At 39.8% G+C, this 18,927-nt stretch overlaps 1 protein-coding gene across 2 annotated transcripts in view; it reads left to right on the forward strand.

Annotated features, from left to right (window-relative positions):
- The window catches only part of LOC140483094 (uncharacterized), a 130,384-nt gene that overhangs the window by 54,067 nt on the left and 57,390 nt on the right, over positions 1-18,927 (forward strand). For both annotated transcript variants that reach the window (XM_072581032.1, XM_072581033.1), the window contains exon 5: positions 16,412-16,449. In XM_072581032.1, coding sequence (XP_072437133.1) covers positions 16,412-16,449 — 38 coding nt within the window. The remainder of the gene's footprint in view (positions 1-16,411; positions 16,450-18,927) is intronic.

Below are 18,927 nucleotides of genomic sequence, written 5' to 3' on the forward strand. Positions count from 1 at the left end.
TAAAGACTTAAACAGCAATCTAGGTTTGTTCAATACATCACATCAGTTGTATGACACTTTGATCTTTTATTATAAATACTGTATTCTATAATCCTGTCCCACTAGTTACCTGATGAAGGAGCAGTACTCGGAAAGCTTGTATTTCCAAATAAACCTGTTGGATTATAACCTGGTGTTGGGTGATTTTTAAGAAAGAGGAATGGCAAACTAAGCTTGCATCTTCAACCAATAACACAGAAACAATTTTAAGGAATTGTTTCCCACACTCATTTTCTGTAAATCACAGACATGTTGGAGAGGGAACGGGGTGGAATGTATTGTATATACTAATGGGGGTGGGGGGGTGGGTGGGGGTGGAAGGGATATTCAGAGAAAAAGAGTAAATTATATGTTTACTCATAGGAATAACAACTGAGCATGTGTGAAAAGATCTATACCATAGTGTCATTGATCTATTACATCTGGAGTTTGATTCTGTAGAACTCTGGAGAAAATGGCCTTTTTTAAAAACCAGCTTCTATATATAATTATGTTCAATGAAAAATAGACTTCACTTTACTTCCTTCCTGATGAAGGGTTTTTGCCCAAAATGTCGATTTTCCTGCTCCTGACCTGCTGTGCTTTTCCAGCACCACTCTAATCTTGGCTCTGATCTCCAGCATGTGCCATATTCACTTTCACCGAGTTCACTTTACTACATCACAGTCCTAGTTACTTACCATGGCACTGCATTCCCTGAAGCTAGAGAGATTCTGATTGACCCTCCAGCCTTGTGAGCCTGGTAACCCATCTCCATACCAATTAAAGTCTCACCCACATGAAGATGTCAACTTTTGTCACTTCCCCACTGCAGGGAGTTTTCTGACCAGAAAGCAAGCTCAGCTACTGTTTTGTAACTTGGGAGAAAATTTAGCCCTCTGTTTTAGTAATGATGCATGAGGAATAAATATTCGCCAGGACATTGAGGAAAACTTCTGTATTCTTTGCCCACATAATACCATAAGATTACAGTATTTACGTCCATCACTTACATTTCAGCACTAGAGTTAGTCTCAGTTTCACTTGAAATATGTCTAAACTTAGCAATGACAGTACAATTTACTGTGTCACAGCAGTTCTGATGCTTCTACTAGGTATGTGCAATTTTGCAGACATTTTTGAATGTGCCATGGAAAAGATTTTTTGCCATAATCAAATCTCTGGAGTTATAGGGACGCTGACTACCTGGATAAGAAACAAGCTAAGAGATGTTTCTATCAAATTGGAGGGAAGTTGCTGTTTTAAGGCAATATTTCAAAATTTGCAGCTGACACAAAACTTAGAAATTTATTTAGGAAACAATGAGCAGAATAACAATAAATTTGAGGAGAGCTTGGACAAATGGGTGAAAGGGGCAGACACATAGCTGAGAAACATGAATGAGGAGACTCAATATTAACTAAATAGTACCGAGTTCTAAAGGTAGAAAGAGGTTCAGAAGCAGAAGAACATGAGAGTTCACGGACAATCTTTGAAGGTCGATGGACATATCAATAAAGATATTTTAAAAAGCATAGTGGATTCTGGCTATTATGATAGAGGCATTGGTTGCAACATTAGATTATCTCTGGAAACAGATTGTAGGATAGTGATTAACCTAAACATGTTGCTATGGGGCAGGTTGCACACAAACTTTGTGCTGCCTCCTCACTTTGACGATTTAATTGTGCAATTAGTGCTAAATGCATTGTTGAGTGACTGCGTGCTTGAGCTGACACTTAAAATTGTGAACAGGTACACTGAGTTAAAACTCACCAACAGTACTGAGAGTCAGCCTGTGGATGTGCTGGAAGCCATTCTGAAAGTGGTTTTGACCTGAAAAATACACAGGAAGGATAGAACTTTGCAGAGAGTGTGCTCCAAGATTTTCCAACTCTTCTTGTTGGCTTGATTCAGGAGGAATTGAGAGGAGATGTAATTTATCCGCAAGGATCCAAGATACATTTCAGGCAAACTTTACAAAGGCCGCAGGACCAGGAAGCAATGCCACAGACCTGAAGACAGTGCCAAGATATTTGTTTATCTCCCCTGATCTGTCTAGGCCAGAGACTGTATCTCTTTAATATCATATTGTTTAATTCACCACCCCAACCATCAACCAACAATGATTATCAATTATGACCTATACAATATCTCACTTTTATAGTAAGACCTCACTTTTAGTCACTTAGCTCTTCGTCAGCCTCACAGTTTGCCACACCACAGCCAGTTACTCACCGATGGCATCCACATTACCCAAACACATTACACCACACTCACTGATACATTTCACACTCCTTTGTAGGATAAGATGTTTAATAATTGGAGCAGCATCTCAGCAGCATGAGACAAGCCTGGCTCAATATCACAGTGGAAAAAACAATGATCACCAACAGTGTGGCAGCTATTGCTGAAGTTGTGGCCAATGTGATTCTGAGAACGCATTGAAGATATGCTGATACCTATCCTCCATTGCATATCCCACTCTACCCTCACTTTTCAATCTCTTCTCATTTCAAGCTGCAAATTGTGTAGGCATCTATCTATTGCCGCAAGTAGATCATTCTTGTTAGGTACCCTGAAGTATTGTGTAACCGGGAATATTTAGCTCTCAGCATTGACTTCCTTGGGGGCGGCACAGTGGCTCAGTGGTTAGCACTGCTGCCTCACAGTGCCAGGGACTCGGGCTCAATTCCAATCTCAGACAACTGTCTGTGTGGAATTTGCACATTTTCCATGTGTCTGCATGCATTTCCTCTGGGTGCTCTGGTTTCCTCCCACAATCCAAAGATGTGCAAGTTAGGTGAATTGGCCAGTAAGGTAAAAACAATGACTGCAGATGCTGGAAACCAGATTCTGGATTAGTGGTGCTGGAAGAGCACAGCAGTTCAGGCAGCATTGGCCAGTGGCCATGCTAAATTGCCCAGAGTGTTCAGGGATGTGTAGGGTAGGTACATTAGCCAGGGGTAAATATAGGATAGTTGGGTAGGGGAATGGGTCTGGGTCTGGGTGGGTTAGTCTTTGGAGGGTCAGTGTGGACTTGTTGGACCAAAGAACCTGTTTCCACATTGTTGAGGTTCTGTGATTTCATGATTATAACTATGTCTTTGTAATGGTGAGTAGACCTATATCATTTATTTTTATTGGTGCCACTAGTCTGTCTTTTCTTTGTCTTATTCTTGGAATGTGGATATCAATGGATGCATCAATAGTTACTTTTAGTTGCCCAGTTGCCTTTGAGGAGGTAGTGTTGAGCTGCCTTTTTGAACTGCTGTAGCCCATTTTGTGTAAGTAGATCCACAATGTCATTAGGGAGGGAGTTACAGAATTTTGACCCAGTATCACTGAAAGAATAGCAATATAATTCCAAATCAGGATGGTTATTGGTTTGAAGGTGAACTTGCAGGTGGTAATGTTCTCCCCTGTATCTTTGGCCCTTGTCCTTCTGGATGGAAGTGGTTGTGGGTTAGGAAAGAGCTATCTGAGGAGCCTTGATGATTTTCTGCTGTGCTTTTTATAATAGTACACACTGCTACTACTGAATGTTTATGGTGGAGGGAGTGGATGCTTGTGAATGTGGTATCAATCATTCAGACTGTTTAGTCCTGAATGTTGTCAAACCTTTTGAGTGTTTTGAAACTGCATCCATCCAGGCGAGTAGTGTGTGTTCTATCATACTCCTGACTTGTATACTATAGATGGTGGACAGGCTTTGGGGAGTCAGGTAGTGAGTTACTTACACAGGATTCCCAGTGTCTGACCTGCTCTTGTAGCCATTGTACTTATATGATTAATCTAATTCAATTGATGTTCTTACTGATAACCCTCATGATGTTGATAGTGGGGATTCTGTGAAGATAACGTTATTGAATATCAAAGGGTGATAGTTTCATGATCATTCGTTGGAGATGGTCAACACCTGGCACTTGTGTGGTGCGAATGTAAGCTACCACTTGTCAGCCCAAACTTGAATATTGTTCAGATCTTGCTGCATTTAGTTATTGACTGTTTAACTATTGGAGGAGTTTCAAATGGTAATGATCATTGTTGTAATTGGCAGGAAACATCCCCATTTCCGACTTTATGATCGCGGGAGCTCAGTGATGAAGCAGCTGACAATGGTTGGGTCAAAGACACAACCCAAGGAGACTATCCTGTAGAAATGTCCTGGAACTGAGAAATGACTGACTTCCAACAATCAACAAACATTTCCTTTGTGCTTGCTACAACCCCAACCAATGGAGAATTTATTCCTTTATTCCTATTGACTCTAGATGTACGTTTTGCTTGATGTACGTGCTCAGACTCCTGACTGGTGACTATACATCTTACCAACCTGACATAATTGAGTGTCTGTTACGGAGCTAAAACAGGATAGGCCATGACCAATTCCCTGGATTGCAGAGGTATGGACCTCCTCACCAAGATCACCCTGACTGGACACCTGATCATGGCCAATCCCAGGACTGTTATAGGAGGCTATTTTTGACTTCCTGTGCTAATACCTCCTGACTGGTAGGTACCTCATGGATGTTGGTGAGGACTGTCTCCCAAGGCTTTGAGATATGACTACCTGCTTGCTGCAAATGAAGTGTGTTTCCCCCGTAAGGTGCTAAAGCATGATACAAGGGTGAGATTGATGGAGCACAGCTGTACAGCAAGATATATGTCCCTTTTCCTGAGGACTGCTGACCTGCAATGTAAGCCTCTCTGATTGTGTGATTGCTGTAAGTGTAATGGCAAGGCAAGCCATGGCTGCTGTGAGCATTGAAGTATGCACCAAGTAAGCAAGCGCAAAGAAAGCAAATGCGCAACCCTGATATGCAGTTTCTTCCAATTCATGAGCTCGGTGTTTGTCCCCGTTGCAGCCTTTCAGTGCTAGTTACTGGTGCGCCCTGCAACACGAGTCTATGCTTTCGGAGTACCTTGCCAATGCATCAGAGAAGTGCCATGACATTCATGATGGGTTGGTAAATGTGAAAAGCCATTATTCATGTATGAAGGGTGCATGAGACTAGTGCCCATGGACAGTGCCCTGAGTTGCAGTTTGATCATATGCAACATGGAAGTCCTTCAAAGTAAGTGGCAACCTGGATTCACCAGATACCTGCTGTGGTTTTCATGTTAAGTTTTCTCAATGTGTTATTTGTTTGTAATGAAGTGAATTGGGCTGTCAATGAGACAAGCATTTAACCAACAATAATCCCCCTTAATTGACAAATTGCTGCTGCCCAGTGAGAATCTTACCATGCCACTTGTCAAAAGTATAAAAGATGTAACAATACACTCCCAACTTTGAGATTGGTCTTGACAGATATCTCGTCCATTCCTGTAACATTTTTCCATAGCCTACATCGCTCAAACTCTGATAAGATTCACCTGTGGTGTCAAACAACCTTATTCAGGTTTATTACTAAATACTTGTTTGATTACCAGAGAGAGGTAATTATGTCAAGGATATTAAAATTTCCACATGGAAATGCCCATGGCACAATGAATCAATGTGCTCTCCATTTGTTAAAAACTACAAGTTATGTTTTCTGTTAAGACTACAATAAATATACAAAATACATATTTGCTACAAAATCCACAACAGTAGAATAGTATTTTTGAATGAAAGCAGGAATGGACCAATAAAACATTCAAAAAATGTTAAAAGTACTATTTAGATTGAGGTGAACTTTGCAGATTTTCTTTCACAACTGTATGTAATTGTTCTGTATGTATCTGCTGATTAAAAATAACAATTATGTTTTGCCCTGAAGAAAAGTGCAATCTAATAATATTCTAGGTAGCATCAATCATTCTGACTAAAAACCTGTTGAATCATTCTTTAACATGGAAAACTTTGATCAACCTAGGGTGGATTTTTCTTTGAGGGCAGAGGTAACCTTTCCAATGTGTTGTTTGTTATTTCTCAGATATTTGGTGTATTTCTCAATTTATAATTGTTTTGAACACAAGCTATTTAGCACATGACAGTTTAATTAATTAAATATTTAATAAGAAACATACTGCATTCATGAATGAAAACCCATTTCCCATTAATTTCCTTATGTCTTTTCAAGTTTTCCAAAGTTAAAAATCACACAACACCAGGTTATAGTCCAACAGGTTTAATTGGAAGCACCAGTTTTTGGAGCGCTGCTGCTTCATCAGGTGGTTGTGGACCAGGACCTTAAGACACAGAATTCTGTGTGATTTTTAACTTTGTCCACACCAGTTCAACATCGGGTTCTCCACATCAATTTTTCCATGTTTAAGTAAATTGATTAGCTCATTTAAAAGAATGAAATGTTACCATCTGCAGGCTATTTTAAATAGTATCAATGTAGATCAGTATCAAAACAAAGCTGTTTAAAATATCGCAATCAGACAAATGATTTAGCCCATCTTGACTGACACAGTGCTTGGGGTTGGGGTTTGGGGGTTGGGGGTTTTGGCTCTTGTGGTGCAGGAGAGTGTACCTATCTCAAAGTCAGGAAACCTGGATTCAAGTCTCATCTGCTCCAGATGTGTGCAGTAACATCCTTGAACAAATTCTGTAGAAAATATTTTACAAATATACACATAATGCGAGAATGACCTCTGGTTTATGCTATTTAGTAGTCTCTTAAATGGTTAAAATGCTGCCTTGTTTTCAAATAGATGAAAATTGACACCAGTAACTATTCATATAATGGTTTCAGCCACAGCATTCCATAGAATATTTAATCATAATTAACATCACTGAAATTTTAAAGATTACTTTAAGTCCTCACCTTAAGTCATTATGCCTTATTGTACAGATATAATAGGTCAGATATGTGCACTTAGTGTCTGTTTTAATGTCATATCGTACTGGTGCTGATGTAGTGCCACGATACCTTGTCATTACTGTTTTGAGCAAAATTCTCCCAATTGTCATTGCTCCCGCCTGCTGACCCTCTCACTCACTGCTTCTCTTCCCACCTCTTCCGTTTGTAGCTCGTCTTGTTCCCTTTTTAGCTTTCCACTTTGCTCAAAGCAAAGGCTTAGGAGAGGGAAGCAGTGAGCTGGAGACGTGTGATAGGAGATTTGGTGAACAGGAGGATCAATGATTTTGAAATGTGACAAATGGGAGAGTTAGTGAGTGGCAAGGTCAGGAAGCATGGATGGTGGTAAGTTGGAGGATTGCTGAGGGGGAAGAAGCAGTGAGTGGGAGGATTGTCTGGAGGGAGAGGGAGCATGAAAGAGAGTAATTCAGGAGTACATTGTATCTCATCTTGCAAATTATAATTATTTAACGACTTTTTTTTTCACAAAAGCTCTTCCAGAACATAACTATAGCTTTATAGCTGGAAATCTGATTCACTTCACATTGAATCATTTAAAGTTGCATTTTTCAGAAAGACAGTTACAATATTAAATGAAGAATTACTTTTCTGGGGCAAGGTTGATTAATAAAAAGCACAAATCTGGACCAATTAAGTGGACATCTTGAATAAGTGTAAATAGGTGTTAGTGTGATTAAGTGTAAGACAATATACATTAATGTGTGGACAACACAGATCGGATTTGATTAACATATGTATAAAAGAGAAAAAGATTTATGTATTAAAAACAGAAAGCACTGGAAACACTCAGCAGATCTGACAGCATCTCTGGAGAGGGAAACGGAGTGGTCCATGATTGTTCAGGTCCAAGATCTTTCATCTGAACCAATGGTTGTTAATTTACATGCAATTGAAGTTTTGCTTCAAAGGCTAATCCTGTATCAGGCTACTTCCCAAAGGGACTTGAGTCGACATCAAAACAAGTTAATTTAATTAAATGTAATTTGATACGGTCAAGATAACTATGCCTTTCTTTTACTAAGGTTAATCTAACTCATCTGTAACTTGCTGATTCACATCTTACTCCAGGTTTAAGTATCAAGTTGACTTGAGAATCTGTCTGCTATCCTCATTTTATTATATTGTGAAAATGTACGTGGCTTAGAAATGCACCCACTGTCCTGACTGTTTTCTAACCAGTTGAAGTATACGATCTAGCCTAATTGTTCTGGAGTCATTTAGTTGTGAATAGGGATTGAAATGGCAGTGCAAGTTATTGGAAAAGCTAGAAAAAAAGACAGAAACTGTTAGGAGAGCACTAAAATAAGACAATTAATAGACTTTCCACAGGGTTGCACTGTTCTTTGCAGGCTTCAGAAGCCATCCCTGGTACACTAAAAAGGCCACCTGCCCAGAAAAAATGAATTACTATTTAAGATCATAGGAGCAGAAGTAGGCCATTCAGCCCATTGAGTCTGTTATACCATTGAATGAAATCATGATTGTTTTGTTCAGGTATAAAAATACAAAGATGATTGTTCTGAAAGTTTTTGAACTTTTAAATTTCTTTTGAAGAAACTGGTTACTGTTCCTGATTAAATACAATAGTGTATTTAACAAATGGTTCTGAAGAATTTTTTTAAAAATCAGTTTCAAGAACATAAGATTGAAGTACTCATAGCGCTGATTGGGATTGTGATTAAAATGCTTACTTAATCTATTTTCAGCTATGTTAATCAAATGACACTTAGTTAATCATGCCAAGAACTACCTCGAGAAGTATCCTAAAAACAGATTATTAAAATGCTATGTGGTTGCATTGGTTTTGATAGATTTCACATTGTTGATATGACAGTAAATGAAGGAAACCTGAGCAGAAAAACACGATACTTAATGCAACTTGCACCTGACCCAGCGGTTGTGCTCAAACTCAACTCCGTCAGAGTTAGACTTTCCAAAATAACAACACGCTTCCTAGAAATTTTAATTGCCCAAAACCTTATTAAGTGATATGTGCAATCCAATCAAAGATGTTTGACTTCATGAAGAAAGAAATTCTGGTCTCCTACAAGCAAGGTATTAATAACTAATCCCTTGTTTGGAACATCTTCCTGAAGTCAAATGATCATTGAAACTTGTACACTCCCTTTATGTAAAAGAATATTTGATTTAAAAAAGTGCAAACTGTCGCTGACATCTTAATCAAATTAGAGAATGTAATAATTAGAATAAAAATATCATATATCCACAAGGGTGGTTCGATTTTTCACATATAAACAATGTACAAGCATGAGTAAAACCTTTTGAAATGTAATGCTTCTATTTTAATCACTATGCCATAGATGATTATTATTTTGTGGTTAATGTAACTTTGCTACTAACTTTTAATACAAAAAGCACTGGAATACAAAAAAGACAATTAGGTATAATTTAACTATTACAAGTAGGAGATAGCACGTGCAAGATTATTCAGAAAACTTTAGTAAAACACAAGCATTTTATAACAAAAATTATTGGTTGCCTCTGTTGCATGGTGCTTGAAAGTCTTTTCAACTAATTAGAAACATAGATGATTGATGGTAAAATAAACTGTCCAGTGGTGTTCTGAACTGTTCTCTGGCTCATATTATGTATATGTATATAAATATATATATAAAACCTTTAGGTCTTTTGTGATGTTCTCATAGAATTATACAGATTGGATCTTATATCTGCACTCCATGCTATTGGCAGTGCTTAGGGACATCATTGAAAGTTGAACAGTTGTTTAAACTGAGATGTTGAAATATTTTTTGTTTTCTGTCTCACAACACCAGGCTAGATATAATATATTTAATTGCTCATTTATATTAATTATTCTGTGTCTTCCATTCTTTATGAACCCCTTTATTCTGTATTGCTCTAACCCTTTTACTTGCTGTTACATCTGTTTCATTTTCCTTTCTACTCAGTTTTAACTGGAACCAAATTGGCATCTATTAGGTTGAACTATTGAGCTGTGTGCCTTATGGAATGTCTGCAATGTCTGAACCATTTTGATGGTTGGGCCCCGCACCCGATAACAAATGAACTGGTCATTTCTGATGTTAAGGAGCACTGATGGGGAAGGAGGAATTTCAAGTGGACTCAGTGTCATTATGAAGGAATTCTATGGCTGAAAAATTGGGCTCTTACCTGCTGGTTCTCTTTCAGTTTATGGAAGTGCTGCACATTTGAAGGAGTTGGTCATAGTCTGTGAAATCTGAAGAGTGCTGCGACACATGGGGAAGAACCTACCTGCTACACATTCTGTACACACCATTTGGTCTCAGTCAAGGATACAACAATCGTAGTTTCCCAGATCGGCAGCATGAGAGAGAGATGTACTGGCAATATATAGTGGGAGGAGGATGGGGGAAATAGGTTTTCAGCAGGAAACCTCATCAAATTAGCCTTCCAGGAGCACCAGTATCACTCCTTTTAATCAGGGAGTGGTAAATGCATCGTTTGTAATTGACAGTGGACGTGCGGAAGAACTCTGCCATCTCTCGCAGCCAGATCTAAAGCCTCAGAGTAGGGTGGGGACTGCACTTGTAATGCTTGTGAAAGTAACTGTGGCAGTGAGTGTGCGATGAAATCGATCTAGGCTGATGCTGGTGACTTCTGTGATATAGAGTCAGAGAGTCACACAGCACGGAAATAGACCATTCAGTCCAACTTGTCTGCACCAACCAGACATACTAATCTCACCTAGTCCCATTGGCCAGCATATGGCCCATATCCCTCTAATCCCTTCCTAATCATATGCCCATCCAGATAGTTTTTAAATGTTGTAATTGTATCTGCCTCCATAACTTTCTTTGACAGCTTGTTGCATACATGCACCACCCTTTGCATGAAAAAGTTACACTTTAGGTCCTACTTAAATCTTTCCTCTCTCACTTTAAGCCTATACTGTCTAGTTTTGGATCCTGCCATCCTAGGAAAAATACCTATTTACCCTATCCATGCCCCTCACGATTTTATGAACGTCATCTTTCAGTTTTTCACCTACTGCTGCATCAGAGAGGTAGCAGAGGCTTTGAGAGCCTAGAGAGGGAATTGCATTTTTGTCTCTTCCTGAATAGAGAGAAGCAACGAGAGTGCATTTGTGGCATGGCCATGATCATGGACTTCAACATGGTGCAGGGCACTGATGATCACACTTACGTGGCATTCTGGGCACTGCATTACACTGCATTAAGGCTACAGTTCACTGAACGCACAGTTAGAGTTTGATCATGCTCAGCAGTAGTCATGATACTTTTATACAAGTCCACTCTTCTGTCAATTATTCAACCACTACATCAAACAGGAGGGATTGCTTTGCAACAAAGGCTCTACACCTGGTTCATCTCAGTCTTACAAAACCAGCATGAATACAATAACAAAGCAGACCACTGAGACACTGAAGTGGAGCTTCTCTTATCTTGGAAGCTCTGCAGGATCCTCAAGTGCTTATTGGTCTACGTCTCTCAATTCATAGTTATTTGCATCAAGAGGTTACAACCTTTGCCAAACTGGCTGCAGTGAGTACCTAAGGAGAAGGAGTATGAAGGGAGTAGGGAGCCAGCGGATCTACTTTCTGCACAGATGGTCCGTGAATGCCTCATTTGATTTCCTTTTCCATTATACAACCTTCAAAGCACTACAAAACAAACTTATCAATTTCATTAAAGAAATCAATATTCCACCGGGAAGTCAACTGGTGCATGTTCTCAGTGCTCGTCTTCCATGTGCCTTTGCCTTGCCCTTCCTCATTGCTAGTCCAATAGCTGCAGCTTGGCTAGTGGGGCAGACTGTAGATGGCCCTTCAGGAGATTTCAAACAGCTCAAGGCTTAGGTTAGTCTTCAGACTGTAGCATCACAAAACCAGTCTAGGCTGGCTAGTTAAAATGCAGGAGCAAGGATCCCAGAAGAATGATGGGAGAATGAATGCTGTCACCCTGTAAGAGGTTTTTGGAGCTACTGTGCGATGAATGTCCATAACGTGTTATTATTTGGGAATGTGGGTATTAAAGTGGAGGAAAATGAATTATAGTTTTCCATTCTGTGATTGTCTAACCTTTTTTTTAAAAAGATGAGAAAGTAATTTTGAACAGTGAGATGAAACAGCATTTACAAGATGTCATGTAATTTTAGGTACATGAAGAGCAAGCCATCTAGAGAGATATTTTCTAAGGAGTTTGTTCACTTGAGTTTTATAATGCTGAAAGGGAGAATCGACAGGCCAGAAGTAAGCTCATTTAGAGAGAAAAGGGCCATAACAACAAACATACTGTTAGTGGCAGATTCCAAGCAACCCCATGGGAGTGGGTGAAGGGGATGAGATTGCATTAGGTTTGGGCAGGCCAAATATGCCAAGGGACGTCTTGCAAATTGACCATTCTCTTTTTTCCCTTTCTTTTGCCATTTCTTTCTTTATATCCAGAAGTGTTATCAACCAGAACTGAATTCTTTTTTCCATCAGCAAATCAACTGTGGCATATTTTCCCCCTTGTATTAATCACCTAGAGTATATCACCAATTTTACCAATTGAATAGTTTACATATAAAGCTCATTAAGGGCAATGCAGATCATCAAAGGTGAGGGAGATGTAGGGAGAATGAAAAGTGGCTAAATCAAAATGGAATTAGAGGGTAAATAAAGCACAGTATCCTTTGTGATGCCCACCTCTCTCTAAATGCATCAAGAGCATTGGTAGGCAACACACACTTCTCCAAGGATACCTGAACACGAACATAACCACAGGAGAGGGGCAGACAGTCAACAGATCTGACCCCCTCCACAGCTTGCTGCCTGGACCCGTTAATAACCAACTTGACCTTTCTCAGCTGAAACCTCCAACATCGAAGGGGGCAGGCAGAGTGGAGTTGGAGAGCCCAGCTACTTCTGCAGCATCCTGAGTGGAGATTGTCATCGGGCCTGTGTGTAGCTCAATGTGAGGGGGAACACCTGGACTAATATGTAGATTCCCCATCCCACTCTTGGCCTGCCTTCAGTCCTGATGGACACTGCATGGCACGATGGAATGCAGTTGTTGTTGACTCTGCAACACTCCTGATGGGCTTGTCTCTCAATAGCAGCTTCCAATCTGTTTGTGGAGGCTGGCAGACATCTGCAGGAGTTGCTGCAATGCTGCAGCATCTGGCTGATAACATGGTGAATTGATGGACTGGCTGCAGCACTTCAGTTTCTCAGACATGAGGGCTAGTGCATCCTGTACACCTGTCTGCCACTGCTGCTCCTCCCTGTGCATCTGCATAAAATCCCTCATGGCTTAGACCACAGAGTTATCTGCTGCCAGGGGTTCAGCAGGTGCCTTGTCTCTGGAGTCCTGAGACTCTCTCGCCAGGGATGTTTCTTCCATACCTGTCAGCACTCTGAAACTCAGTGAAGGACCTCACAGAGCCCAATGAGATGTCCTCATCCATGTTTCTGCGGATCCAGGTGGCAGATGATGGTCCATCCTCTGCATCCCAACAATAATCTGGGAAGGTCAAGGAACTCTTCTCTGTGGCACATGGGTTAGTCCTTAGAAGGACACATCAACCTGTAAGACAAAAGAGGAAAGGGTGTTGCAGCCACTAGCTGGTCATGGTCTTGGTCTTTGATGTCTGCTTAATGGGACTGTTGCAGAAGAATGATAAGTGTGACTTACTCAGGTGTCGGGTCACGTCTCTGCATCCTTGTCACTGGTAGAGCAAGAATCCTTTCCGAAGATGGGATGAGGACAAGGATGTCCAGCACCCCATTCAGAAAGGATGTGTGGCATCACACCACTCTGTTCTGGGATGTCTTCTCCTGTAATGATATAAAGGGGCTGAATAACTAAGATAGAAGCAGGTGGCATGACTGTTCATGCTGGTATGTGTGGAGAAAAAGTGTTGGTGTGTACCAAAGGAGTGAGGAGGCAGTGTGGAGGTCATGCAAAGTTAGTGGTGTGGGAGGATGGGGGAATAATGAGTGAGTGAAGTGAGAAGGGGTGTCTAAACATAAGTAAGGAGGTGGGTGCACTGACATAGACAAGTGTGAGGCAGTAGACAGCAGAGTGTTTCACTTAACTTGGCAAAGTGGAGAAGATCATTGACCTTTGCCCTACAGTCCAACTGACCCTGAAGATGACATTGACCAAGTTGTAATCTCTGAAAAGGCTGGCATGATATGGTGGCTTCCTCTAATAATCCTCTGGGAAGAGGACTCCTGTCCACTACCCTGTCCACTAGGATCTTGCCAGCTTCGCCTTCTTTGCCATACCTTTTGATGCCTGACACAGTGAGCAGAGCAGCTTTCAAATGGCGGTACTCCTACACATGCACAGTGGATGCTAAAAGATGGCGTGGCCAAGGGATGCTGGTCTTATGGAGAAGCGCTGAGTAGCAAGTTCCTGCATGAATGTCACGTGGCAAGATATACTGGAGATAGGACATGATTCGTGCTGTGAGGGCTCAAATCACAATTAAAGTGGCCAATTTGCTAAGATACAGCGAGAACAGGCTTGGTCTGGTGGTGTGAATCACGACACCAAATGTTATGCAACTTGCACTTACCCAAAAAAAAGCACGATTCAGTCCTATGTTTCTGCTCGGGTCCTAGGAAATACACACTGGCATTAACAGTGAGGCAAATCTGCGGTCATTGTTTTCTGAAGATTTAAATAAAGACAGAGCATACTGCAGATAATCAGAAGCTCTAACAGCTTATCCCCTTCAGAGTAGATTTAAACCACACTATCTGACTTATTAATTTTATCACTCCCATCCCTCGTTGACCAAAATCATTTTGATTTTTCCTCGTATCAAAATAGGAAAGTAAAGGCAACAGATGAATAAGGCTACTGTATAACTGAGTGTTGCAGAGTAAGGAAGGATCTGCTGCCTGCATACTATGTATCTATCTGTTAGAAGTCGAGAAGGGGAGGTAAAAATTTATCACATTTTCTTCCCTTCCTACCAAAGCATCTAATGCAATGGGCATGGTGAATGTGACTAACAGCAGCATGTATCACGCACCCACCATTGTCCCTAGCTGCTGTTAATTCAGTTTGCCAGACAGAATTTTTCAAACTGGTTTGAGTGTCCAGAATATAAGGAATTTTCCAAACGGCAGATAAAGTTGTCTCATTCTGAAATGATACATGAGTGCCAGGCAGCAGCCATGTGCTAATGGAGTCGCTAACATTTGCGCATTTCATTGTTGTCATGTCTCAGAAAGTACAAACTTTTAATCAATACTTTACAGACTGGATCCAAGCAGACCATTAAAATGCTCGCTACAAATCATATCATTTTTGATATTTTGAGCTCCAGACAGTGCTGAGTCTCAAGTGAATATCTCGTTAAATATTCACAGCCATCCAGAGAATTCATGCATCCTTTGTTTCAGGATGGATCAACAAAAAAAAAGTAACAGAATTCCATCTGTCAGACTGTCTGTTTCACAATGGACAAAAGGTCGCATCACTGTATGTAAAGATTGTGAAAGAATCCAGCATCCTGCTGTTGCATCATCTTGCAATGATGACTTGCAAGATGTCAAATGACAACGTGGCATGAATGGAGTCAACTGCCCCAAGTATAACAGAGCCTGAGGTAACCATATCAGTTTGTACAGCCACCTATGGACTCATCCTGAGAGTGGAAGAGAGTTCATCCTTGTCTGCAAGGGACAATCAATGATGGTGATGATGACAAATAGGAGCGTAGAATACAAGAACAAAGATATTTTGTTGAACTGCTTGACACTAGTTTGCCCTCAGCTAGGATATTGCATTCAGTTCTAGGTGCCCCACATTAGCATAGATCTGAAGGGATTGGAGAAAGTGCAGCACATGTTTACACGAATGGTTCCAGGGATAAGGAATTTCAGCTATGAAGATAGATTGAAGAAATTAAAACTATTTTCTTTGGAGAAGAGAATTGCTGGGAGGAGATGTAATAGAGATATTCAAAGATATGAACATTCATGAGCAAAATACAAAAGGGAGAAATATTCCTACTCTTGAAATGATTGAGAAGGAACAGACTTAAAATAACTTTTAAAAGAAGCAAAAATGATATAAGGAAATGCTTTTTCATGCAGCGAGTCATGAGTATCTTGAATGCACTGCCTGAGTGTGTGGTGGAGACAAGTTCGATTGATGCATTCAGAAGGGAATTTGATAGTAATTTGAATCAGAACAATATGCAAAAGATATGGAGAAGGCAGGAAAATAGCAATAGGTGAATGGTGTATTAGGAGACCCGATGCAAACACAACAAGCTGAGTCACCTCCAACTTTGCTGTAAAAGTTCTGTGATTCTATAAATTTGGTACCTTTGCTGTCTTGATCTGCAAGCTAATAGGATTTACGCTTTGTTTTGAATTTTGTACTTCGTATATCTCTATGTACGTTGCAGTTAGATGGGTACTAGTGCGTAGTTTTTAAGTGGTACCTTTGTATTTGGATGCAGTTCGTGATTTGCTTTTTTTTTGTGTGATTCATGATGCTGTGTACAATTTGTTCTTAGTTTTTAGTCAGATGTGGCCACTAACTAACTGTGATCTTCCGTTTAACTTGAACTGTGTTTCTATTATGCAGACCATATATTCTAGAAGTAACAAAGTTGTTCCAGCATGGTATGTACTTTACAAAATATAAACTGCCTACTCGTGATGCTGTTGAATAGAAAGTGCACTTTGCTTTCGATAGTTTGACAGAATGGCAATTATAATTTATTTTTAATCATGTACCTGTGAATAGTTTGAAATTCTCCATGGTCTATTTTAATCATTAAAACATGACCTTACTTTGTGAAAATAATATCGGTTACAATTCTATAAAATATAACTATTTAGCAGAAACATTTTTGGTCTAGTGTAGCTCAGTGTTACTTTATCAATCAATAAATCCTGCATAGCAGTAGCAAAGCATCACAGACCTCTATTTCTGTCTCTGCTGGATGATCTACTGACAAGAAATCTGATTTTGATTGTTTGAACAGAGTTAACTTAAGAAACGTTTAGACAATCAGTTTTAAACACACAGCATCCATTCTGTCTATGCCACATTTTGGTAAGAAAGATCCACGCTGCTACTGTCACAGAAAAACCCAAAGTATCTGAATTTACACTTTTTAAAACTTGTATCCTCACATTTAAATGATTGCATGGCCTCACCCTCCTGACTCTCAATAAGCTGTTCTAGCTTTACCACATTTTCCAATCTCTCTGTGGGTTTGGTAGAGAGAGAATCTTTAATCCACAGGGATGGGTGAGTTGGCATTGTGTGGGAAGATAAAAAAAATTGAAGGAAATTGAACCAACTCCAATTTGTCAATTTCCAGTTTTAACAGAGGTGCTTTTGGCCTCTTGTAACTTACTCATTGAAGTCAGCTCATTAGCACATGGCAAAGAAGCAATTTCGATTCAGTTAAAGAGATTTGAATGTAATGATTACAGCCAGATAGATTCTCTGGAGCCTGTGAGATTGAGGTGCTTCATTAGGATGTTTGAAATTCAGATTATTCAATCTCTGGAAAGGTGCAATGCCTATAAAGATGATTTGCCAGGTCACTCTGAAAAATATTTTAGAGATTTGAAGACTTTCAGATGACAGTGGCAGGAAGCAAGAGGCAAGGCATCATGATTCCTTTGACAGTACATAAGATGGGGAAGGTAATCACCAACCATGGTGATGACGTGCAGTGATTTGTTATAGACTAGACCTGATCCCCCTCAATATATTTTAAGAAGGTAGCCTAGACCTTAACTTTCTCTTATTTTAAAGGCAAATGTAACATGCTGTGTTCCAGATGCAATTTACAACAATGGAAATAACTTAGAATAACTTACCTCTATTGGAAAACTTAACAGAATAATAGATACAATAACTATTACTAACTAAGTGTTTCAATATAGTAACATCGCATAAACACACCTATGGCAAAAAGGCAAATTCAGAAAAATAGACTCTCACAGGGAACCTAGCAGCAGAGAGAAACCCCAGCTTCTAGCTGTAACTGCAAGAGGGAAAAGATAGCTTCAACTTCTTCAAAACTCCAGTAACTTCTGCCCTGTTGAGACTCCGACAGCAGCTGTTTAAAGCTAAATCTTAAACTAAACAAAACCGAGAAATCCTGGTCGGTGAGAACTGACCATATCCAGCTAGGCTGTTTCTACTGTTTGAAAATCCCCAAGGCCTCACAAGCTGTTTACTTTCCAAGTAGACAGCTTGGCACTATCTTTATACCTCACTTTTAAAAAAAAAAGAACAAAATAACTTCTTACAGCCGCAGCATCGTCACAGGTGGGATCAGTGGATACTCAAAAGGGAGGTTCTCTGGAGGGACTAACAAAGTGGGCTGTTGCAGAGAAGAGAGAGAGGTGCACAAGAGAGTTACAAAATAACAGAGAACAGTACTCTGAGTTTTATCATTTGGATAGAGTCCTGAGAAATCCATACAGAGAGGTAGAGAAATTATGTGATTCTAAGGGTAAAGTTACCACTGATCATCAGTCCTTCAAACCATTACATTGCAAGCTGCACATGAAAGCACCAAACATTTGGAAAGTTAATGCTAGAATAAAAGCCTCCAATTCAGAAATTGGGCTATGGCTCACAGTTCCACCCCAATCCTTCAGACTTTGAGGTGTATGATCAAAAGCCTATTGGTCTCTATGATGGTAACAGTGATCAAAACTTTATGGCTACCTCCTTTTAGCCATTGATATGATAGTGAGGCCCATGGTGCAATATCCAGGGCTGCTCACATTTTTCTTTTGATTCATGTATCATGCAAGCATAACATTTCAAAAATGGTTGCTCTCAAATGTCTTGCTCTATATTTCTTTCATACTTGGGTATGTTCAAAAGTGAAATTTTGCATGGCTCATTGCTTACACAATTTAAGAGTCGTGTTGTTGATGCCAAGAAGTGTGTGGACCTGACTTTGTACTTATCCTTTTGCAAACTGAGTTGAACTTTGAATAGAAGTCCTAAAGTCACGTTATGGGCTATATAAAATATTCAAGGACATTAACTGTGTGGAACTATCATATTCCCACTTCTTTAATTTATCCAAAAGTATATGATCTCAACCAGTGTTTTCTTTCATT

This window comes from Chiloscyllium punctatum, chromosome 11, assembly GCF_047496795.1.
Source record: "Chiloscyllium punctatum isolate Juve2018m chromosome 11, sChiPun1.3, whole genome shotgun sequence".
NCBI classification, from domain to species: domain Eukaryota; kingdom Metazoa; phylum Chordata; class Chondrichthyes; order Orectolobiformes; family Hemiscylliidae; genus Chiloscyllium; species Chiloscyllium punctatum.